Genomic DNA, 25,029 nt, shown 5'->3' with positions numbered 1-25,029 from the left:
GGCGGCGGCTCCCGGGCTCCTGGGTGGGACTGGGGCCGGCAAGCGTCCAGGAGCACCCCATCCCCCTCCTGGGCGCGGAGTCTGGCGGCCGCGCTGACTGCTCGGGACCCGGGCCCCTGGTGCCTTTCATCCGTCGTCCGCATTGTCATCGCATCCCTGGCCTCAGAGCCCTCCCGCCCCACCCTATTGGCCCCACCCGCGCCGGGGTCTCCAGCCCCGCGGGCTTACTCCCTGGTGTCCCCGGCCCGGGACTGGCAAGCTAGGTTAGGAGCTATGACCTTGGGGCAAATAGGGATACGGTCCCTGAGGCTCTGGGGAGCTAGCAGCTTCGGCTACTGAGAGCCACGCGCCCCCTGCTGGACGGCCGTGGAATAAAGCGCGCAAGACGAGCGAGAGTCTGTTCTACCCTTAGTCCACACTGAGGCGAGCATGGGAGATTGCATTTCCTTGCATGCTGTCAGGGTATCATATGAAGTGCTCATCTCCTCCTACCTTCCTCCTTCTCTTTAAAAAATTAACTTTGGGGAGAGACTTCCTCGCTGAATACATATTAATTTAAAACTTGTTCCCCAAAACTTCTAAAACAAATTACTTTTCTCAGAGAAATTAGGTAAAAGAAAGTATTTCTTGCAAAGGGTGAGAACTTTCCCTGGCTGAGAAAGGAAACTTGGCATCTGGGATACGTAAGAAATAATACCAAAAAAAAAAAAAAACAATTGAGAGGACTTTGTGGGGCAAAATGGGCCCCCTTCTTCATATACATACACACATATATTTATGGTTGTATTGATATGAAGATTAATATTTTAACATTATATATTTCAACATTTTCTTTGACTTTTTTTTTTTTTACCTTCTGACTTGAAAAGAAAACATTTCTATTGACATCCTAAAGTGCTTTGGGCTTGAAGCACTGTCCTTACTGTACCCAATAGATAAGTCAGGACTGTTTTTAGGTGGGGACAGAAGTCATTTGCTTCAAGGGACTTTGCCACAAAAATGGGAGGAGGATTTTCTGTCTTGTGGATCTCTGTGATCTTTGAGAGCTTGTATTAAAGTTAAAATTGAAGAAGCAGAAACAGTTTTATACAATTCTATCAGCCTTGACTTCATATTACTTTTATAGATAAAGGAATAAATTATAACATTAGTATAAATTTCTGTAATGTTGATCTCAAAATCTTTATTTACTATATATTTCAGTCACAAATATGATTCATGTTTAGATTTATTTGTTTTTGTCCTAAGATTCTAGAAAAGTGTGTACCTCTGGTTTTGGGAGGAAGGGAGGTCTTTTCATTATGTCACAGTGAATTCTTAGGCAAAAGGAACAATGAACTATTTTTGGTTTCTAGGACCATCACAAAATGTAGTTTGTAGTTAAGAAAAACTTTTTATTTGTGCCTCTCTAACTACATAGTCTTTTATGGGGCTCAGTGAAATAATTTTGATTCTTTGCACAATTTCAGGATATCTATTTAACTCAAAAGGAGAGGGCTTGGCAGTTGCTATGAGACTCTTCTCTAGATGTACAATTGACAAGTACCAGGAGTTGAGAGTTGAGTAAAGTGAGTTCTAAAGATTCTGTGAAGGTATCCAGGCTATTAGATAGGCTGGCATCCTTGCCTCTCAGTTTCTGCAAAGCTGGATTGTGGCTTTACTAACAGAGAGGTAATAGGAGCATATTTTGATTATTAATACCTCCAAAACTTCAAACACCACCAAATTGCAGTTAACCAAATAGAGTCTTAGTATTCAAGTTTCCCCTTTCTCTTTCACTTCTAGAGAATGAACTAATTTTCAATGGAGCAGGCCCTCCCCACAGAGCTGCTACTGGGGAGAATGTCACGCTCACTGCAGGGCAAAAAGTGGCTCACCTTTGTATACTCAGCAGAGATCTAAAAAATGTTTTTTAATATTTTTTGTGTTACAGTGATTGTGTTAGCATTTATTTCTATCAGTTTTTTACTATCTTTCTTTATTTGTATTTATTTTATGATGATGATGGCTTTATGCCTTCGTGTAGATCATTCAGAATCTAACTTTATTTTACTGAGAGCATTCTTAGAAGACAGTTGTGATTTAGTAACATGTAAAAAGACTACTCTAATACTGGATTTTTAAAACAAAATTAATAATTATCTTATACACCCACATTTCTACTAGAGGGAAGGACTGGTTCATTTAAGAATAATTCTAAGTAAACCGTATAGTACTTGAATAAAGGTGCTTTTTTTCCACCCCAGGAGGAAAAAAAAAAAATGGCAGGCTGTATATCAGGAAAATATAATACAAAAATCTTTAAGTCTGCATTCCAATTATTATAATAAAAAAGCTTCTAATATATTAATCTTGGTAAACATATAAAATAAAATGGAAAAGTGCTTTTCCCTCCAAAAGTAAAGATATTGTTAATATATTCTAACAAAGTGAGATATGCATGGTTTATTAATGTTTAACCATAAAACCAATAAGATAATAAAGAGCCAGATAGTCTCATGTTTGTTACAATTATAGTATCAAAGTGAATATGGAGGCTAAGAGCCACTCCCTTCTTGGGGCTCTTATAGGTCTTTACACACACATCCCTCTATCTTAGTATTTGTGACACAGCATTCTAATTGGACACTGTATCGTAATCACCAAGTTGTAATCCACCACCCCAATGAGCTGTTGGCTGCTCATTTGTAAAGCAGAAATGATGACACCCACCCAGCTCAGAGTTGTTGGGAGCATTCAGTTAGTGACTACTATAAATTACCTGCTACATGAAGGCATTCAGTAACTAACTGGTGGCTATGCAGTTCCTCCCAGACAGTGCTAAACTGTTAGAATATAATGTAATGAATGTAGAATTAAATACCTGGGCAAGGTTCAAGGGAATAACTAAGGAGAATGATCTTCCAGAGATACAAGTGTTTTTGTTGGGGGGTTGGAAGAGTGCTTGGGTCATGGAGACGTCCACACTAGCACACTTGCATTTTTTTTTTTTTTAAATTAAACTGAGCACCCTGAGGTTGGGAACTGTATCCCATTATTCACTTCTGGATCCTAGGTACCTACCATGTTTTTGTAACCTGAGCCCCAGGACACAAGTAGTAACTACCCAAGAATTCTCTTTGAAATTATGTAGTCATTAATCCAAATGGAGGTAATTTCAGTTTCTCTTTGCAGAAATCGGTCACTTAACAAATAATGTTGTGCTGAAATTATACTTGCTTTTGAATCTGGGCTAATTCACTAGTCCTCTGACCTCGGGCCAATTGCTTGGTCTTGCAGAGATTCCATTTCCTCATGTGTAAAGCTAGGATATTAATAATGTCTACCTCATAAAGGTGTGGTGAAGACTATAGGAGATAATTCATATAAAGGATTTAGCACAGTGCCAATAATTAGAGATTGATAAACGTTGGTTATCATTATTACTATTAAACATTTCTGAGCTCCAATTACGTGCTTAACATTTTTAGGTACTACATAAGCTGTAAAAGCTTTAGTCATCTATCCATTCATTCATTCAACAAATCTATGAAGTACTATAATGTGCCAGGCATCAGCCCAGGGGGTATAGCCATGAACCAGATCAATAGGATCCTTGCCCTCGTGGAGCTTACATAGGGATGGATGGGGGTAGTATACAATAAATAAATAAGCAACAAAAAAGTTAATTTCCAACAGTGGTAATTACTACAAAGAAAATAAAGCAGGATGGGTAGAAAATTATGAAAGGGAGATGTTACTGTAGACACAGTCAGTGGTTATGGAAACTCTGGTGAAGGAAGTGCCATTTCAGGAAAGATCTAAGGAAAGACATTTCCGGCAGAGGAAACAGTAAGTGTAAAGGCCCTGACTGAAGACATTTCTAGAACAGAAAAGCTTGTGCCTGGAGCGTTGTGAATGAAGAAGAGACAAGTAGGTGTAGGCGGAAGCAAGCAGGGGCTACAGGCTGCAAAGCCTTGCAGACCGAGATACCAGGAATGATTTTATACCAATTACATAGCAGAGCCACCAGGAGGCTGTAAGAAAAGGAATGATACAAACTGCAACAATATAGCATTTCAGAAGGAAAAGCAGTTGAGAGATTTATGTGGTCCAAGACTTTATTCTATGGATGAGGAAATTAGCAGAAGTTCCCAGAATGCCTTTGATCATCTGACAATGACCTTTCACAAAAAGATCCAAACTCCTCTTCCTGACATATAAAGCCACTTTAATCCAACCTCTGGCTTTCCTCTCAGCCTCTGAGTTTCTTGACATTCGTCTGCCATGGAATGGGAGGCAATATCACACAGTCACCAAGAGCTAAGGTTTTGTGAGTTTGGATTCAGCTTCTAAGACTTATCTTTTATATAACCTTGGATGACTTACTTCAGAAGCTCCCCAAGCCTCAGTTTCCACATCTGAAATGTAAAAAGGGTACCCTGGACTGTTGAAATGTTAAATGGACTAATTCGTGGGATTTCGTCATGTAAATTAGCCTGATGTCTGGTATACTACTAGGTGCTCTTTTAGGATTCTTGTTCTTGCAGCAGAGACATAGAATTGTGTGATGGGAATCAACTTTGCAAGAAGACAGACCTGAGTTCAGATTCTACTTCAGCACTCACTTGCATCACCTTAGGCAAGCTAAGTAGTCTCTCTGAACTTCACTTCCTTATTTGTAGATTAGGGGGCAAATTCAAGCTCTGGATCATTATGATGAGAACTAATGTCTGGAAGATACCACTTACGGTTCTGGCACTTTTTAAAAATTGAATAAATAATATAATTATCATTATAGTACTTTCCACTGTAAAATAATAGATTGGCTTTTCTGTTTCTCTAACTCACATAAAAAAAAAATCACATTTACTTTGTGAACATTTTTGGAGTTCCTACTCTTACAAAAATAGCACTTACTGAAAACTGATTATGCTTCAGGCATGGTTCTAAATGCTTCACATAGGCCTACTTTATAGCCAGGGATGCTGAGGCATAGATGAAAGTCAGTTTACCCCAGTATCCACTAGGAAGTGATGGAGCCAGGTGTGAAACCAAGTAGTCCTACTTCAGAGTTTGAGCTCCTAGCACTGAGCCTCACTGAGGGCTGGCTACGTGTCTCTAAGGAGTGTATAAAGGCTCCTTCTCCTGCCATTGTAGTAAAAATGCCTTAGGATTATGTCTGCAATTCTACTCTGTAAAACAGAAAAGTTATATCAACATACTGCTCATCTTCAAGGTTTCCTACCAAACCCCCTCTAACCATAAAGTGGCAGGAAAGAGCATTAACTCCACATCTAATGAACAGATGAGTTCACTTCCCTGAGTAAACTGCTTTTCAGACTTAAAAAATTTAGTTCCTCAATGTGTCTTTGTTTTTTCATGACAACTAGTAGCATTTAAACTTTTCTATAAGTAATTAAATTCATTTAGGTTTTAAGAGTCGTTGGGGAATTCAAACATTGCTACCAAGTTTCAGTTTCAACCAGAACTAGAATGGAAATAATAAGTGGGACAATTACATGAAAGAAAGGTAAATTCTGCTTTTTAAATATTTTGTGTTCCGTGATAGCTACCACACGCAGTACCAAGAAATATTCAGTTTAATAAGAATAAAAGTCTATCTCATCTTAGAGCATTGGTTCTCGGCGAGGGGGCAATTTTGCCCCCCAGAGGATATGGACGATGTCTGGAGACATTTTGATTGTCACAGCAGGGGTGTGTGTACTAGCAGCAGGAAAGCTGCTAACCATCTTACAGTGCACAGGACAGCCCCTTATAAAACAAAGAATTATTCCACCTAAAATGTTAATAGTACCAAGATCACAAAGCCCTGCCTTAAGAGTATCTATAAGGTTATGCTTTTGTGGAAGGTCTGAAAAAAGAGCTATATATGTAGCCAGCCACACAGGAGCCCTGGGACAGTGCCTTGCCCATAATACGTCCTCGCTGATTTTTTTGTTGGTTAGACTAGGCAGAAAAGAATAAAATCCCACCTCTGTACCTTAAGATCATTGTTTATTCACTTTGCTTCAGCATATTTCCAAAGATGGCTTTCCTACCAAAATCGTGATAGCTTCATTTTGTTAATAGTAGCTTCATCACAAGATTGAACTTCTCGTTTGCTTATACATCGCCATGTTGTATGTGGAATTTTTTACTTCCTTCTAGAAACAAGAACAATTGAACATTTTCCATGCAAGGGGAATTTACAAGTAAGTTTTTCCTCCTGATCAAGGGCAAGCATCAGGATTCACCAGTGTCATAAACTAGAAGCAAAACATACTTTGCCTCCCCAAATTATCCTCTTCTACTTCCACCCTCAGCTAATCCCCACTCGGTGAGACCGTGGGTAAAACAGTGGCCCAGCTCAGCGTGGAACCATAGAACAGAAGAGAGTTGCCAGCTGGTCAGAGACTGTATAACTTGATCTTGTCAGCAGAAGGTTCCAAACCAGCTATCTCCACGGCGTAACGCATCTACCCCCGGGGTGCACACCTGAGGCCACTCCACGGCAGGAGGACAGTGTGAGCACTACAATTCATAGTTATTTTTTCACCCTCTAAGAATGTCTACTTTGCTTAGATTTTATAATATATATAATAGTGCAATACTGTGTGTATATAATATATTTTTAGAAATCCTATGTTGGGGGTTCATGCCCTAAAACTATGCCCTCGTGGCCTACATCATCCAAAAGAAGTATGGAGGGGCGCCTGGGTGGCTCAGTCAGTTAAGTGTCTGCCTTCGGCTCAGGTCATGATCCCAGGGTCCTGGGATCGAGCCCCGCATCAGGCTCCCTGCTCAGCGGGGAGTCTGCTTCTCCCTCTGGCTCTGCCCCTCCCCCTGCCCATGCTTACTCTCTTGTCTCTCTCAAATACATAAATAAAATCTTTAAAAACAAACAAACAAAAGGCGTGTGGAGTCCATTGTTGGCCTAGAGGCCCAGGTGCCCCAGAGCCTTGTTTTGTGGGTGACCCATACCCTTGGCTCCTTCTTTCAAATGGCACTGATATCGCCATTGAACATATATTTCGTGCCCAGTGTGCTGGGTACCGTGGTCATGCCTGATAAGCCCTTCCCTTCCATGGTCACAGCCATGTTTAGTACAATTTCTTTTCAGTAATGTTTAGACATTGCCCATTTCTATTTTTTTCTTCTCCTTGATGCTTCTCGGTAGTTCCTTGACTTACTTTTCTTTAGTTCTAACTGGACACACTTCTGAAAAGCATGAAATCCTTTCAAAAAGAGGGTTTCTTTAGTCATTTGCATATACTTGTAAAATGATATATCAGATACAGAATGTTTTTGCCCGGCTAAAAGCACTACCCTCTTAGCAAGTTGCAAACTTTGTTCTTTACTCCTTGTGGTTATTTCATAATTCCTCTGAAACTCCTCTACCCCTCTGAGGGCCTAATCAATGCTTCATACCAATTAAGCTGCTGAGGACAAGAGGCTTTTTAGTACACCTCGCAATCTTGACAACAGGACCTTAATTTTTAGAGAAACGAAATCAGAAGGAAGAAATGAGACCTTCTCTGATGAAATACCATGAAAATAACTTTAAATAAAAAAAATTTATAATAGACAGCCAGAAATTTACATGTCAAATTATGAGTTGAGCCATAATATACCACCCATCCCCAACCACAACCAACAACCAAAATAGACCCTGAGTCTGATCTGGTAAATTCACTGTCTGAGTAAATGTTTTTCTCAAAGAATTCTCAACTATACTATGAAGTAAGCTCTGGGAAGTAATTACAAGTACATGAGTACATATGTGGTGTATAGATCTGTGTTGTTTGTATAGGGCAGGAAATTTACCTGAGTTGACCATCTACTGATTAAGGTGGAGCAGAATGTGTCAGTTGAAAATGTTTATTGAATTTTTAGAAGTATCACACTTTGCTTATCTCTGGCCAGGCCACAAAGATTTGAGTCAGAGAGAGTTATCTTTATTACGTATGTACAATTACTATGAGCATCTTCACACCAAGCCGAATGAAATGGAGAACTGAAGTCACTAGTGAGAAAATGAAGGCAAGCTCATAAAAGTTCAAGCACTAGTGTGAATCGTGCCAATCAGTATCACCAGAGGCCAGTACCACAGGCTCATTGCCAACCTACCTCTTCGATTTGCACATTAGAAGCACGAGTGCTAAAAGAGATAAATAAGCGGGTAGAGGATCTCCTTTTATATCTCTTAAAACATGTCTCCTCTACATTAAATTCATTTTTAAAATTTAAATTTTCAAATGATAAGTTCTGAATATATGTGATGTGAAACTGCTTCTCTTCTCCCATTGTTACTCTCTCTCTCGCTTTTAAGGTTTTATTTATTTATTTCACAGAGAGAGGGAAAGCGAGAAAGCACAAGCAGGGGGAGCTGCAGGCAGAGGGAGAGGGAGAGGCAGAGTCTCCACTGAGCAGGGAGCCTGATGCGGGGCTTGATCCCAGGAGCCCAGGATCATGACCTGAGCCGAAGGCAGGTGCTTAACGACTGAGCCACCCAGGCACCTCCATTGTGACTCTCTTCATAGACAAGCCTGGGTTACAACAGAGGAACTTCTGCATTCCTCCAAGAAGTCTTTGAGATGCCAGTCTCTGACATTCCCAGGATGAGAGCATAGGTCCCATCAACTCAAGGTCTTAAACTGACATTCAGTATTTTAAAATTCTTATTGCCCCATCCATCCATCTGTCCATCCCTCCCCCTATCAACAAATACTTTTTGAGCACTGACTAGGCTCCAGATACTGTGTTAGTGCGGGGGCCTCAATTGTATAACAAGACGGATAAAGTTCTTACCTTTTAAAACCTCCCCACCCCCATTGCTCATCTCTCACACACACTCACGTACACATACGCGTACACACACACGAGGCCTACATTACAGGCAGAATGTAAAAATATTCTTGTTACTCCTAAGATTGGCTCCTGGTGCAAGAACCAGACCCCTCGATGTTCACTGAGCAGCAGGCTCCTTGTTGCTAACTTTCTGCTTGCTCCTTTTCCCACTTAGTTCTCAGTTCTTCCCCTTGGCTGGGCCCTGACTTATGCCTGCTCTTCTTGGCTTGTTTCATTTTCCTACCCTTGCCAGGCCCACTCTTTGGGGTCTCCAGCGAATGCCTTAGGCCCTCCATTAAACCAATCACACAGAGGAGCAGAGTGTGAATTTTACAAGCCAAAGTTGCATAATATTTTCAAACACTTCCATTTGTAATATACTTTCATGGGAGTCAAGTGTCCTTGGGGGGATGACTTCCCTTGAACAAATGTGTTTGGAACCATCCAAATTTCAAATGAGTTGAGTGAGTATGATAGAAATTTATGGACATGTTTGAAACAGAGAATATGTGCATTTAATGGTCTAAATGTTTTCCCTGAGTTTCCAGCCTTCTCTACCTGGAAATGACTTAACTACAAGGGAGAATCTGATTCTCTGTTTACTGCACAGAGTTGATTCTCACCGCGCTAAAATTAGCTTTCAAATCACTGGGTTTCATGCCTCTGCAGCACACTTGGTCCCCTGTGACTGCACAGTTAGATTCGCTCTTACTCCTGCTGATTACCTGTGATTATCTACCTGGTCAAGTTGTCAGGTGGCTGCCATTAAACACCTTTGAATCTAAAGTAGTTCATCAGCTCTCTAGTCATTCATTCCCTTGATCCTAGATTTTATGCCTACCCTGTTTTATTTCCTTTTGTATAATTGGAGTTGAGTCACCCCCAAATGGATAAACTCTTCTCCCAGGTTAACTTAAGCACCTCATTCAGGATCCTGACTTTATGACATGCCCAGACAAGACCCAAATTAATTTCATGGCAGGAGACTTTCTGTATTTACAATTAGGATAGATTTTCCACTTCATGCAGCACTCCAAGGGACTCTATCCTGCCCACATTTGAAAGTCAGTTAAGCAGAATGAATGCGATGGTTTTCCCACCTCTCCTCTTTGGTTTATATTCTGGATGTTTTCCTAACCAATACACTTCCTCAGGGAAGGTACAGAGCTCCTGGAACAGAATCTTCTTCAGGAAAAATTCTCTGGTCCTCCTCCAAATCACCCCTTCTAGCATCATGCTAGTTTCTAACATGGCCACATCTTGATTTTCTGCTGCCTAGTATGGGGCAAGAGTTATTGTCATTGTCAATGCCAAGCACAGACAGAAATCCATTAGGGGAACCCTTTACAGTAACTCCTTTACCATCATCTGAATTAAGATGTGAATTCATGATGTTACTAATAGATACGTAAAGAAAAAACATGATTTTAGGTATCGAATAAGCCATTAGAGTTTTTCCTGGTTAAAGTAAAATTAGTTTTCAGGAGAGAATTAACTCCTATTGAGAGTTTCATTACATGCTACAATAACTATTCTAAGAAGTTATATGTACTAACTCATCTAATTCTTTAAAAAAAAAAAAAACCAAAAAACCCCTCTGAGCAAGTATCATTATCATTCCTATTCACAGATGAGGAGATTGAGGCCGGAGAAATTAACTTGCCCGAGAGGACATATGCAGCAAGAGCTGTGTAACTTGCACCCAGGCCTCCAGAAGACTGAACAGGGCTATAAAATGCTTGCCTCTCATTTATTTAAGTTTTGGTTCAACAACTACTAAACTCTAATCTCTAAGGCCTCACTTTTGGCTATTAAAATGCTCAAAAGTAAGAATCCCTCGCCATCTTTTCTTTTGTAGATAGGTATTAGTGGTTAATATTAAACATTTGAGAAAAGGAAAAGGAGTGTTCTGGATTTTAAAAAACAAGCAAACAAACAAAAACCCTCATTGCTCTGCAACTAACAGCCTGGCTTTTCATTTCATCGTCATTTTTGTAATTGTTTTGCTGCCATCTAGTGACCCAAATGAAAATTAAATACGAACATAATTTTGCCTTCTCATTTTCATTTTAAATCTGTAAGCGCTAGCTTAGGGATAGTTTTTAAAAATCATTAAATTTTCATACATTAAATCTGAAAAATTTTACAGTTCTCGTTTTTTTACAGTTTTCATTATTTGTAAGATTTATTTCTTTATTCGAGAGTGAGTGGGAGGAGGGGCAGAGGGAAGAGGGAGAGAGAATCCCAAGTGTGAGCCAGATTATCCCACCACCCTGAGATCAGGACCTAAGCCGAAACCAAGAGTCCGACGTTTAACCAACTGCGTCCTAGATGCCCCAGTTTTCATTCTTACCTCTTCTCACTTGTTCTTCCTCTACTAAGATAATATTTTTACTCATATCCAGAATTCCTCTTTAATATCAAACAAGAAGTCGTTAGAAGAGAAACTAAAATCTAATTTATTTATGTGCGGTCTCTGATGTGGTTTTGGACTATAGGTATTTGTTTTAGAACAACTTTATTTGTGGCAACTTTTTACATGTATCCAAGCCAGTTAATAGCTGATCAATTTCACCCATATTTATTTGATTACATAAATGAGTACAGTTAGATGCTGAAACCTACATGTCCTACGTAGAACACTTCCCGTTCACCTATATAAATATTCACTAATTGCACATAAAGAGTTTTGGATCAGTGGCCATGAATATTTACCTTTTCATAAGTATATTGTCTCCCCGTTAAAGGGGTAGGATTATAATATATTTGCACTCTCAAATCTAACAGTACCTTATATTCAGTAAATTCTTACTGATTATGTGCCATTCATTGACTTTTAAGGATATAGTTACCTGAATATTCCGACACACTTAATTCGAATTAGTTTCTGTTCTGTGTTGAAGTTTAAAAATATCTACGATGATTACATCCTAAAGAACAAATGTTGGCAGATGCCGAAACATGTTCCACACAGCCCCTAGCCACGTCTCCCGTGTAGGCTGCGTATGTCGGAAGTGCAATTGTTTGGAATCATGCGTGATCATAAAAATGATCCCTCCACTGAATAAGGACATATGTGTGGTTTCAATATTCTAATGAGCATATATAATAACTCAGCATTTTGAGTGCAGGGAGAAATTGGAAGTCTTAAGTTGGGTGATAATTGTGAGCTTCGACAATGACTCTGGTTGGAGGGGAAAATATGTTCCAACAGGGAAGCTGTCATCTGAAGCTAAAGAGAACATTTCCCAAGGAGGTCTAAACTAAATAAGGTGAGCAAAAAAGCCAGTATTAGTCTTAATTATGTGGAGTAATTGGTTGTTCAAGAAGATGAGCATTCGTCCTGGGGTCATCTGTGTTCATCACATCATTTATTCACCAGATATTTATTGAGTGCTTATTAAGTGCCACACACACCTACTAAGGCAATAAGGGGAGTTTCAGTTTATAAGATTCACATCTGTGCATGGAACTCACGGTCGAGGGAGATAGCCTTTCTTGATTGGACCTTTTTCCCTTAAAACGGTTCCAGCCTTGCGTAGCCTGTGTTCTTGAATAAGGACCACTGTAGCTGGTGTTAAGTTATAAGTTCCTCTCCTACGTAGAGTGTATGTTGGATGCATTTTAACAGTGCTTTAAGCATTACTAAGTAAGTACCCTGAGAGAATCAGCTTGTGTATTACCACTAATTGATGAAAGCGCCACACCTCCTAATTTCAAGGGATTTAATTAACACATCCACTTCGCACTGACCAACCTGGTTTTACTTCACCGAAGTGGTAATCTATTAAATAGCTTGAGTCTCCTAGGGCTTTGTCACCTGACTTGACTTCCAGCATCACAGGACTCTCCTGACCCAATACCATTTTCATTCCTTGGGGTGATGAAATTATTGCTGTCATTTTCTAAGGTAAGTTAGTATATTAGCCAGTGATGTGACGAAAGACATATCAAAGCCACTAACTGCAAAATTAGACTTTATGTCTAAACATATTAAATGTTTTGAAGGTCTCAATGTATGGGCTTTTGTAGTATTAGACTAGGGTCATCCCAATGCACATTTAAAAATATAAAGATGTAAAAGCTACAGTTTGACTTGATTCCATGCCCCTAAGTAGCAATCATGGTACTGGTATGGACCTCAGAATCCTAAACCAACTTCGAGGCTTCTGGAAACTAGTCCACACTCTCAAATATATGGCCACACATTCCTCTTCTTGTCTGCGATTTTCTCTGAGGGCCCTCACTGATTCTTTAGCCGTTCCATGAGGAATGTAACATCCAATTAAAATCAGAACCTGAGTTTGTCATCATCACCCTTCAGTTATGAAAACAAATTTTGCTATTCTTAGTTTTACTCCATGTCTGTCATTTATGACCGTTTTCTTCACTAAAAAACACAACACAATTTTTCTCATTCATGTCTTTATTAGTTTTGACGATCAATACAACTGCTTTTACCTCAAGTGCAGTCATTAACTCCTTCATGTTCTAGGAATTATATTATTCTACCCTCAAATTAGAAAGATATCAGAGGCAATTTTTATTTTAATAAGCATGCAAAGAGAAAAGTAGTAAAATTAAAAATAAATGGCCCTCCTTCAGGTAAAGAAAAATGTTAGGATAAAGTTAGCTATCTTTATGAAGAAGAAATTCAAATACAGGATCAAATTTTTTAAGCTCCTGGTTGGATGTGTTTTCCTTTCATTGATAATCAAAACCAGGTAATCTCTACAGTAGCTAGAATTGTGATAAATAATGGACCTCTTACTGGTTTTATTTAAGGGTTAAAACGCATCATTTCATTGCTTGGTGTGCATAGTCATTTTAATTTCTGGCTTATGTTTAATTGCTCTACGATCTTCATACACATCTCCTCCTACATATAGAATTACTCATTATTTCTTTAAGATGGACAACTCAAAATATGAAAATAGTAAAACTGAAGTTCTGTGAAATTTAAGAAGACAGAAAAATGGTACCCAATACCCATTTTTCTATATCTTTACTCTCCCACTTGTTTCTTCTTTGAAACCTTACTAACAATGCTACTTTTATAGGAAAGATGATTATTACAAAGGCCAAAAGCTTTCATATTACATCTTGTCAAAAGTAACTTTGGTTTCTCGGTTATTGCACCCTTGCATTCGTTGCTCGGTGTGGAAAGCTGAAATATACTTGGAGTAAGGAGCACCAAAAGGAACCAAGCTCTCCAATGGCAGGTTTCCTTTCCTGAAGAGGGCAAGCTCCAGTGGCCTCATTTGAAAGAGGCTCTCACCACCCTGCCCTTGATCGGCTGCGGAGGACGCCAGTTCCTCACCAGGGGCACTGGGGGCTCGTTCTCAGCGCTGGAGAAGAGGCTCCGCAGCTTTGCCATCTGCAAGGGGCAAGGGAAGACTGTCAGCGTGACATTCAGACCAAGTGCACATATTTGTACGTGACAGAAATTTCTGGCTTTTAAAACAAGACAAACCACAAAACCTGTTGGTCCGGAGTTATTTGGCTACCAGCTCCTGCATAATAGAAGCCTTTTCTGTATTTGTAAAAACACTTTTCTTTTCTTCATTTTATATAGGATCACCATGCCCTCTGGTCCAAGTGTTACCTCCTGAATTCTGAAGCAATTATTTTAATTTGACCGGTCAGTATGAAGCATATACTTTATGTAGGAGGGGATGACAATATCAGCGCAAATAATAAGCGTAATTGGCTCTTCGTTGTATACGTTTATGGAGTCTCTTCTTTTTTAAAGAACACAAAGAAATTAGTCATGCTATATTTAAAATTTCAAGAACATTTTTAAAGATTTTTTTTTCTTAAGGGAGAAGAATTTAGGAAACTATCATCAGTACTGTATTTCTACATGAAAATGTTTTTAGCTTTCTCCTTAAGAAAATTTCATTCCTCTTTCAGAATATGTATATGAGTGAAACTGACCATTAAATCTGATCTTTTGACAAAAGAGATCGTATATACTTGAGTCTGTAACTGGCAGAAATATGAAAACTCTTGTCTTAAGTAAGGGAAATGTACTGGTAAACTACTATTAAAGTAGACATTCATGATCTATTGTGTGAGTTTCTGTGTTGTCTACTTGCTTTAATTTATTCTTCTCCATATCACTGCCTACATATTTTTTCCCAGTCTTTCCTTGAAAGTCTCTTTGATAAATGTTGCAAGGACATTCTTTAGATGAACACTAAGAACAAAGGCCTGAGCAAAGGAGTGAAGAGGTATTGGAAGCAGACAGACATTGAAATCTCAGCTCCTGCATTTGGCTGGGTGATCATGGACAAACTAGTTAACCTTTTAACCATATCTGTAGAACTGGAAAAATTGCATACAGCTCACAAGGATGTTAAATCGCTTCCATTAGTATCCTTCTCCCCAGGCCTGTATTTACAATCTCCTAACCAGTACTTAGTAGAGGGAGCTCCAAATTAACAAAGGTGAACTCATATTAATAATCTAAACCCTTAAGTGTTTTTAGAGCATAAACTCAGTCATTGTTCAGTATCACAACCACCGTTAAATGATCTGTGTTCATCCTGGTACTTTTGGGAGCCAAGTTTTAGAAAGTTGAACAAACTGACTGTAATTAACCTGAGCAAACTCAGAAATGCCTAGTCAGAGAGCTGGTCTGTAAGCATCCTTGTAGCAGCTGTACATTTTCCATTTAGCATCTATATCTTATACAGCCACTCAGCGATGTAAGTTCGCATGTTCTCAAGGCTCTGCCTGGAGCTGCCATTTACCTGGTTGGAGCTCACGGTGATGGGCTCCTTCAGCAGGAGCCACACGATGCACTCCTCACAGGGCGGCGTGGTGAAGGAGCCGTGGTAGGTCCAGTAGTCCCGGCAGGTGGGGAACAGAGAGGAAGGGTCAAAATGTGTGAAGGGCGCCTCCTTGCCCTGGGAGAGAGCAGGGCACAGGCCCGATCAACAGGTGCACTCACACCACCCACCCCAAGGGTCTCAACATTTTCTAAGAATGGATTTCAAATGCACTAAAGAAAACAGAATTATTGTTATTATTATTATTATTTAGTAGCCTCCACGCCCAGTGTGGAGCCCAACTCGGGGCTTGAACTCAAGACCCTGAGATCAAGACCTGAGCTGCCATCAAGAGTGGGATGCTTCACTGACTGAGCCACCCAGGCACCCCAAGAAAATGGAACTTTTATTTTTTTAATTTATTTATTTTTGGAACTTTTATTTTTTAAAAGATTTTATTTATTTATTTGACAGAGAGAGACACAGCAAGAGAGGGAACACAAGCAGGGGGAGTGGGAGAGGGAGAAGCAGGCTTCCTGCGGAGCAGGAAGCCCGATGCGGGGCTCGATCCCAGGACCCTGGGACTATGACCTGAGCTGAAGGCAGACGCTTAACAACTGAGCCACCCAGGTGCCCCGAAAATGGAACTTTTAAACAAAGTTCATGCCTTTCAGAAATAAAGGTCAAAGAGGGGAAGCCGGTTTATATTATGACTTTGGCACAGTTGTTGTAACATTTTATTCCCTATTATCTGTCAGTAGAACTATAATTCCTCACTTCTCAAGAAAAAGAAGAAAACTCACACTTAACTGTAACAAAAATATTTCATATTAAGTTAATGCTTACGTTCTCAATGATAAAAAATAAAACCAGGCTTGCTTGAATATTATATTTGGAATACTTTCTCTGGTGGTAAAACTTAATAGCATTTGATTAGAACAGTTGCAAAGGCAATGAAAATGAGTCTGTTAATTCGAAGATTCTACTGTTAAGATTTAAAATATGTAGGTGTCACCCAGGAGAGAAAGGGCAACACCAGGACCCAAATATTTAGTACTTCTGCAAGTGTGTGCATGTATGCGTGTGTGTGTGTGTGTGTTGGGGGGCAAGGGGTGACCATTCAACTTCTCTTACATCCACTTCAGTAAGGAAGTCATTATCTGACAGACTGAGAATTTAATAAGGTGATGTATGTAAAATTGAACTAAAAATTATAAGCCATACAAATATAATAGCATTTGTTTGTATACATATGCTTAGCATATTCATCAGACTTAGTAACAGACTTTGGGTGGAACAAATGCACTTGAAAATGTAATAATAGGGGCGCCTGGGTGGCTCAGTCATTAAGCGTCTGCCTTCAGCTCAGGTCATGATCCCAGGGTCCTGGGATCGAGCCCCGCATCGATCCCCTCATTGGGCTCCCTGCTCAGCGGGGAGTCTGCTTCTCCCTCTCCCACTCCCCCTGCTTGTGTTCCCTCTCTCGCTGTCTCTCTCTCTCTGTCAAATAAATAAATAAAATCTTAAAAAAAATAACAGACAATTATTCCCTCAGAATTGCCTAGCTTGGGGCACCTGGCAGGCTCAGTCGGTTAAGCATCTGCCTTCTGCTCAGGTCCTGATCCCAGAGTCCTGGGATCGAGCCCCGCGTCGGGCTCCCTGCTCGGCGGGGAGCCTGCTTCTCCCTCTGCCCCTCCCCCTGCTTGTTCCCCCCTCTCTCTGACAAATAAATAAATAAAGTCTTTTTAAAAAAAAAAAGAAAGAAAGAAAACGTAATAATAAAAAACTGCCATATCCTGCTTTATGTTCTAGGAGGGAACATGATTTATTTTTACCTTTGTCTTAATTTTGTCCAGTGCGTCCAGAAACAGCTGGAACTCGCCTTTCTCACGTCCTATCTGTCAGAAAATCGAAAACCAATGGTTACAGTTTTCCCTTCTCCATAATCTACAATTATCTTGAAAACTCACTTTGATGCATCCACCCGCAACTAGTGTTTATAAATCTGCCAGACTATCTGGTACTAAGCAAAAACATAAGTTTATTTCTTCTTCAAGATTTTAGGGTATATATTTTCTGAACTAAATTTAGACCCCAGGCCTCTGAAGTACAAAACCACAAAATTATACTTCGATTTATTTCTATGTCCTCCACCTTCTAGGCAGTCAGTCTACTTTTTTTCTTTTTTTCTTTTTTATAGAACTCAAGCTAGGATGGATTCAATGTATGCAAAGCTAAATCTACTCTCTCGCAGCACAGACCCACTCCACTTCCTGTTGCGTTGCATTCAATCACTAAAAATGACCCAATGAGCTCATGACATAAAACAAATTAGGTCATTCAAAAAGAAAGAAGCTAGATTTTCACCTCTGGCTTAAAATCTAGATTGTGTTACCACTAAATTCATGTGTTAATGACATTAAGTCCACTTTAAACCAAAGCTGGCCCAACAACACACACATTCCATGTGCTATCTTAGCCTGGGATCATGTGAGTGGCAGCCACCCTGAGCTGAAGGGATGTCCAGCCAGGGACTTGGCATCCCAGCGATTTCCAACATTGGCTTTTCTGGTTTCCAGTGCAACTGAGGTAGAGTGACAGGAAAGGATAATGAAACAAGGCTGCTTTTGCCCCCCCCCCACCACCACAATAAGCTCCTTCCAAGGCTTTGTCTCCATTGCCCCTCCACAGGCCCACACGCTCATTCTTGAGAGAATTTAGAAGTGTCAGGGGGACTGAAATATGGCAAAAGGTACACTTTTAAGGGAGAGCTAAATATTTTGAGCTGATCTTACCAGAAATGTCTTGCTCAGTTGAATGAATAATGAAATTCATTCCTCTCTCCCCTTTAAATAAAAGGAAGGAGGGAGACACATGCTATCCTAACCATTGACAAGGAACTAAATTTTGAAAGAAGATAGCCAATTTTTACCTCACCTTCAGAAAAATGCCAACCACAGCTATCCCGTCGGGTTGCTTGAGAGCTTCTCCAAAAGTGTTATACTTTGGATTCCAGTGAACCAAATGAAGCTGAAAGCATAGAATACAGGTTATGAGGTAAATTTCTAGAGTAAGAAAATAAGTATAAAATTATTCACAATAAATCCAATAATTTTACTAATCTAAAGTTGCTGAACACTCTCATAGAAAGTCGATAGAATTCTAAATATCTACATGCAATATTTTGGTAAAATTTTTAGTGGTTTAAATAAAAAGTGTATAAAATTATTATAAATAGATTCAGAAATTTATAATAAGCAATGAGTGAAAGTTGAACTTTGGTTAAACTAATTCAAAATATTTATTTTAGTTTTGTGCAACATCACTCCCTTTTCTAATAAATCAAAGAGTGAAACACAGAGCTATAAGCAAGAAGCTGATAACATTCTAAAGTTATAATTAATTAGGAAGTGGGGAAAACAAACAATAGGGAAGTTCTTGGGCATTTTCATATTTTCATATCTACCTCCTTTTTAGCAGGCAGTGTTCAACAACCTGGTGGGAACCTTATCTTAATTTAGAACATAGGCACCAGTTAAATTAGTCAAATTTCCCATATCGAGTTACACAGAATGGTACGGGAATACAAGAGTTCAGAGCAGTTAAAAATACTGTATTCAAGACCAAAAGTGTTGAGATCATCCCATGTGTAAAGGCCAAATGGCAAGCCGTGCCCACAGTTGTAAGAAATACACTAAACTTTCCCCATTTTCAGGGGGAAGGTATCTAGAAGACATTCTCAATAATTTATTTATCCTGTCACTGACTTTCTAGATGGGCTGTGGAGAAATGGAATGATCATAGTGAAGTACTTTGGGTCTCCCAGAGTTTAGTTTAACCGACAATTAAGCTGCCTAAGGATTCTGCCCAAGAGAGTGTCCACAGTGCCTCCAAGGTTCCGTCCTAGCTCCTGCGTTGGCCAGAGCCTACCCGTGGAAGACTGTGCCCGTAAAAATGGAATGATCCTCACCTCTAGGGCATTTGTCACCCCTCATAGCCTTAGCTTTACAAAAACAATATGTGGAAGGCTTGTCTTATTTCCTTGTAATTTGCTGCCTTGATCGGAGCTACAAATCATGCTTTTCTTTAATGGGTTAACTGACACAGTAGTATTTGCTCATATTAAATTGTAGATGTATCTGTATTTACCTATTCATCTATGTGTGTGTGTGTAAATATGTACATATATATATATAATCTTGTACACATACATATGCACACCCTTCATTAAGACACTAGAACACAAGCATTAGCCAGAATTACTAAAGGCTATTTTTAGAGCCCTACATTCTTATAAAAGAGGCAGCCGAGGGCATTGGACAAGATGATAGATTCTGGGGGCGCCTGGGTGGATCAGTCAGTTAGGCAGCCAGCTTTCGGTTTTGGCTCAGGTCATGATCTCAGGGTCCTGGGATGGAGCCCTTTGTCCCTTGTTGGGCTCCCCGCTCAGTGGGGAGTCTGCTTCAGGATTCTCTCCCTCTACCCATCCCCTCCACACTCTCTCAAATAAATAAATAAACCCTTTAAAAAGAGATGGTAGATTCTAAAGCCCATCTACATAAGGTAGAGCACCAGGCTTAGCACTCTTCAGCTCTGTAACTTTGTCATGTAACTTTCCTGTGCCTCAGTTTCCTCATCTGTAACCTATCTCATAAAGTTGCTGAAAGGATCAAATGAGTTAATATTTGTAAGCACTTCATGAATGCTAGCTATCCTTATCTTTTCTGTTCCATTCAGGAACTTGGCCCTTTTTTTTTTTAATTATTAAACCGCTCTCCAATTTCTTAATATAACCTTGAAAATTTTCATGCATGACACCAATTCATCTACACTCTCTTAACCATCCAGCCTAGACTGTTTGGCAGCTTCAGCTTATGCTAAAACTACTCCAGGTCTTTTTACAACCTCAGGCTTGAAGGAAGGGCAGTGGATGCTATTTTGTTGTTATTTTTCGCTTTTCAGTTTTCACTTTGGGAGACAGTTGCTCCTACCTCTGCTGCATACTTGACTCCATCCACGGTGTGCTCAGAGCCATGATCATCAGCGGCACCCCAGTGAAGATGAAACTGGCGAAGTCGATAGGGTCCAGTGAGAGGACCACCCCTCAGCACTGCGATTCAGAGAAGCTGGGTCAACAGTGAACTCATGCTTCGCTTACAGAGTCCTACCTTAAACAAGTGCTCTTACAGCCAAAGTTCGATGGGCAAAGGTTGTCAGTCTGCTCGGTAGATGATACTGCTCTCAAGCACACTGGTCTCTTTCCTACAAAGTCTTGGGATATATCAAAATAAATGAATTCTCTTTTCTGTCTTGTTTCGTTTGCTTGTTTTATTATGTGTAAAATGTCAATTTAACATTTATGACAATAAAGTTAAAACAAAAGATGGACAATAAGGATGTAGACAGTCAACAAATGAGTCGGTTGTGTGGTGCGGTGGGAAGAACAGGACAGTCGAGAGCCAGACTGAGGTAGGTTCAAATCCTAGCTAATTGTGTGATCTCAGGCAAGTTGCTAAACTTCTCTGAACCTGTTTTTGCATCTCAGTGAAGGTGATAATAATATCAACCTTTCCGAGCTGCCGTGAGGATTAAATGAGATTAAGGACTTTAAAGTGTTCATCACACTGCCCAGCACACCAATCACTGAGCAAATGTGAATTCCGTCTCCATGTCTTGCTTCCAGCCCCACTTTTCTTTAAGACTACTCTCATTCACATCTAACATAAACTGTGTCTATTCAAATAAGATAAAAAGGAAAATTCAGAAATCTCCTAGGGAATCAATCAATGTGGACAGCCAAACTAGGTAATTCTCAGTGGCATTAATTTTTGAGTTTTTTTGCCCAAATACCTCACCACAACACATTACTTTGATCTCACTTCATTCACCTGAGGAATGATTTAGAGGTTCAAATATTTTCTGCAGGACACTGGAAATTATGCCAAAAAAAAAAAAAAAACCCAAATCAAGATCTAGCAATATAAGAAAGATCAAAATAGAATTCAGAGTAGCTATTTTAGAAAGGACTGACCAATTATTGGAGCTGAAATGGCACACTGGAAGCCACATAATGTAAATCTAAAACAATAGAGCTAGACTCGGATGAGCTTAGTCATGTAGATATAAGTGGTTTGATTCATAGCATTTTTCCTGTCCAAGCACTAGAACAGTTGCTCTCTGGACATAGGAGTCCAATTGATTAGGATAACTCATATGGAATTGTCAATATTTCACCACTTTGCTTACAAAAATGTGGTTTTGCTTACAAAAATTTTCATGTGGTTCCACATAATAGGTACTGTTTAATTTTGTTTATCCTTCAGAACGGAACTTGATTTAAATGGAGAAGGGGAAAAAAGTAATAGCAGTATGAAATAATGGCTTAAGAAAATATAAACTTCTATGATACCCGTTATTTGGAGCCTCCTAGTAGGTAGGAATTATGACACTATTGCTCTTTCCTATAACATCATTGAGGATATTTATTTATGTACATCAATAAGGATAATTTTAACTCATTTTACAAATGTGGTTATAAGAAAAGGTATTATTGTACATCAAGCACCAAAATATTAAAGGTAGATTCTTTCTTACTTCATTTACTTTGAAATAAAGTATTTCTAAGTAGCCTGTTTTTATTTCACTGATTTGCTTAATAGTGTAGTAAAATAGAGTTTTTGGAACATGTGATTTTTCATTTTCATGGCACACAAATCACTACTCACAAAATTGTCAGGAACTTCAAAAACACGAATCCAAAAAGGATTAATCAGATGAACCCCACTGAAGCACTGAAGGCAATGTTCCTGACTCATATAATGACCTTATTCTCTCCCCTGGATTGGGCCCCACCCACACACCACAGGGAGAAAGTGCCTACTTTGTTTCTTTGCCATGCCTTGCTTTGTAGAATGGAATCTCTGCCACACGTGGGAATGGGAGCCTTGCCCTTCAGACTGTGGTCAGTGACCTCAGGTGTAGGCCATCCAAAAGGACACTCATTTGGACTCATTGCCATCACCTCCCTATCAAGCTGCATTTCAAGAACGCATTGCCTGGGCGCCTGGGTGGCTCGGTCGGTTGGGCGGCTGCCTTTGGTTCGGGTCGTGGTCTCCGGGTCCCGGGATTGAGCCCCACATGGAGCTCCCTGTTGGGCGGGGACCCTGCTTCTCCTTCTCCCCACTTGTGCTCTCTCTCGCTGTCTCTCTCTCAAATAAAGAGAAAAAAAAAGAACGCATTGCCAACTATTGGCTTGGGCATGGGCCCATTTTGCAGCAGCAAAGTTGACTAAGGTTTGAGAGTGAGGCATTCTTATTCCGTGCATAAATATAATTCTTCATGACAAGAGCAAAATGGAATGTCATCTCCATTTTCAGAGATGAAGTGACCCGTCTTCCCACTAATTCTCTTACTGTGTCATCAACCTCATTTTTGCCAATATGGGCATTGAAAATGTCCATGTGCCTCTACCTAAGTGTCATACTTACTTGACCTATCATAGGTATCATCAAACACAACCCTGCAGGTCTTCCCATTGTTCAGGATGGTCTTGCAAGAGGCAGGATCATAAGATGCTGACCATGGCAGCAGAGAAGGGTCGTGCCTGATGTCTTTAGTATGCAGTTCGATGGGCGACTGGTTGTCTCCCTTGGCAATGGGATAAAGTTCATGCCAGCGGTCAGGACCTAGGAAATCAAGTTGAGGGGATTTATTTATTTGGTGGCACATTCCAAGCCCTCTTTCTAATCGACTATATCAGCAAAATACACGGAGGCTAGTCAGTGATTATGAAAAGGCCTTGGATTTCAGTTTGGGCAACACAAGGCTTAGCATTTAAGACCTTCTCATAGTTTCATTAATAGTGTACCTAGAAATTACATTTAACTCAGAGTATTCCCCCTGCTTGCTCAAGAATATAGCCTCAAAAGCTAATTTTTGAAATGCACTTCATCACACGTTTTACCAATGCTATCTTCCACCATATCACTGGAATAAATAACACTGACCACATGAGGTTTTCAAAGCACACCCCTATTTTTTGTTTGTTTGTTTGTTTGTTTACTATGGGTTAGGCAGAAGCCAGCAGGCAGAGCAAGGATTCTTAAACCAACACCAGGCTCAGAGAGGTTAAGCGCTTGCCCAGGATCTTGGAGTAAGGGACAATCAGTACTGGACCTCGGGTGGTCTGACTTCTCAGTCAGAGGCAGTGTGATCTTGGGCAAGTTACCCAGCCTCTCTCTGCACTTCAGTTTCCTCCAGCGCAAGTAATAACGGCTCCATATCAGGGACAACTAAATGAGATAAAGGTAAAAGGGTCAGCAGCTTTTGGCACTTGGTAAGTGCTCAGTAAATGTTAGTTTCCATCGACTCCTCCGCCCATATTTCCCCACGCACTCCCTAGAGTTGCCCACTTTCTGTGCAATGCCAGGGGATCCTCTGGCCCCATCCCGGACCAGTGTGGGGGGGGGGCGGCTGCTCAGACTCACCGTTGTGGCTGGCGTAGCCCCACTCCTTGGCCATGGTAGTCTTTGTAGGCACTGGACCGCAGCTGACTTCTCTCCCCGTTGTCGTGCAGCGTCCCTGCAAGCCCCTGCCTTTTATATAGGTCCCCCACACACTGCATGGCCTTATTAGGTCAGCGAGGGTGGGGCAGGGGGGCTAAACTGGATTGGGGTGGTATTTGGGAGGCGGGGTGGGGAAAGCCAATGAATTCCAAGGGCTAGACAGCTGTCTGGCGTGGGGGGTGGGGGTGGCGGGGGAGATGGGCGGAAGGAGGCCCCTACCCCCTCCCTACCCTCTCCCTGAAACCTCGGCTCCTGGCTCTCCTACCTCTCCCTCCCGCCTAGCAAAGCTGCCTGTCTTTCTAAGGAGCGGCGCCGACGTGCAAAAATGCGGGCGACTTTTGCCTCATCCTCCCTCCCTCTTCCAGGCTTTTCGCTGTTGTTTTTGCGGGAGATGGGGGATCGTAACGGTGCTTAGCCACCAACTAAAATCTGCAGCCCGGCGGCACTTGCAGCCTCAATTCGAAGTTGCTTTGAGCGCAGGCTGGTTGTCTGGCTGCGGTCTCTGGACGCTTCTGCGAGTTTATTTCGCTCCAGCGATCCGATTACGGTAGCTGGAAAGAACTCGTCTCTTTGCCTGACCCATGTTTGACTCCCTGGCAGGCAACTTGTAAAATCTTAGGAGCAGAGGATGGGAAGAAAGAAGCCGGGAGGGCAAGTTCTGTAACTCCGCTACCCTTAAAGAGATTGACAATACCCTGGTCTTGGAACCGCACCAGGCAGCATTTCCCAACCTAGTGGGTTCCTTTGGTCTGCAGGACGCTGAGGGCTAGATCTCTCGGAGAGCTCCGGGAATCCGGGACAGGTCTGCATCCCAGGTTAACCGAGAGCAGGAGCCTGGGACTGACTTACCCGTGTTGTGTGAG

The 25,029-nt window shown here is 40.7% G+C and overlaps 1 protein-coding gene across 1 annotated transcript; it reads right to left on the bottom strand.

Annotated features, from left to right (window-relative positions):
- Positions 1–13,237: 13,237 nt before the first annotated feature.
- Positions 13,238–24,243, bottom strand: CA3 (carbonic anhydrase 3). Its single transcript, XM_006727122.3, has 7 exons — positions 24,089–24,243; positions 23,090–23,287; positions 20,594–20,712; positions 18,540–18,632; positions 17,438–17,500; positions 15,585–15,740; positions 13,238–14,206 (listed from the first exon to the last, which is right to left on the bottom strand). Exons 1-7 carry the CDS (start codon positions 24,120–24,122, stop codon positions 14,087–14,089), a joined length of 783 nt encoding a protein of 260 aa, XP_006727185.1. The 5' UTR covers positions 24,123–24,243; the 3' UTR covers positions 13,238–14,086.
- Positions 24,244–25,029: the final 786 nt, after the last annotated feature.

This window comes from Leptonychotes weddellii, chromosome 4 (genome assembly GCF_054177405.1).
Source record: "Leptonychotes weddellii isolate Sample4059 chromosome 4, ASM5417740v2, whole genome shotgun sequence".
Lineage (NCBI taxonomy): Eukaryota > Metazoa > Chordata > Mammalia > Carnivora > Phocidae > Leptonychotes > Leptonychotes weddellii.
This window is presented reverse-complemented; position numbering and strand designations above follow the sequence as displayed.

Excerpts from the sequence above, each read along its gene's own strand:
- CA3 (XM_006727122.3), bottom strand. The coding sequence starts at position 24,122 with ATGGCCAAGGAGTGGGGCTACGCCAGCCACAACG. Across the intron at positions 23,288-24,088 it reads GGGCTACGCCAGCCACAACG|GTCCTGACCGCTGGCATGAA; the intron begins GTGAGTCTGAGC and ends TTGATTTCCTAG. Across the intron at positions 20,713-23,089 it reads TGATACCTATGATAGGTCAA|TGCTGAGGGGTGGTCCTCTC; the intron begins GTAAGTATGACA and ends TCTGAATCGCAG.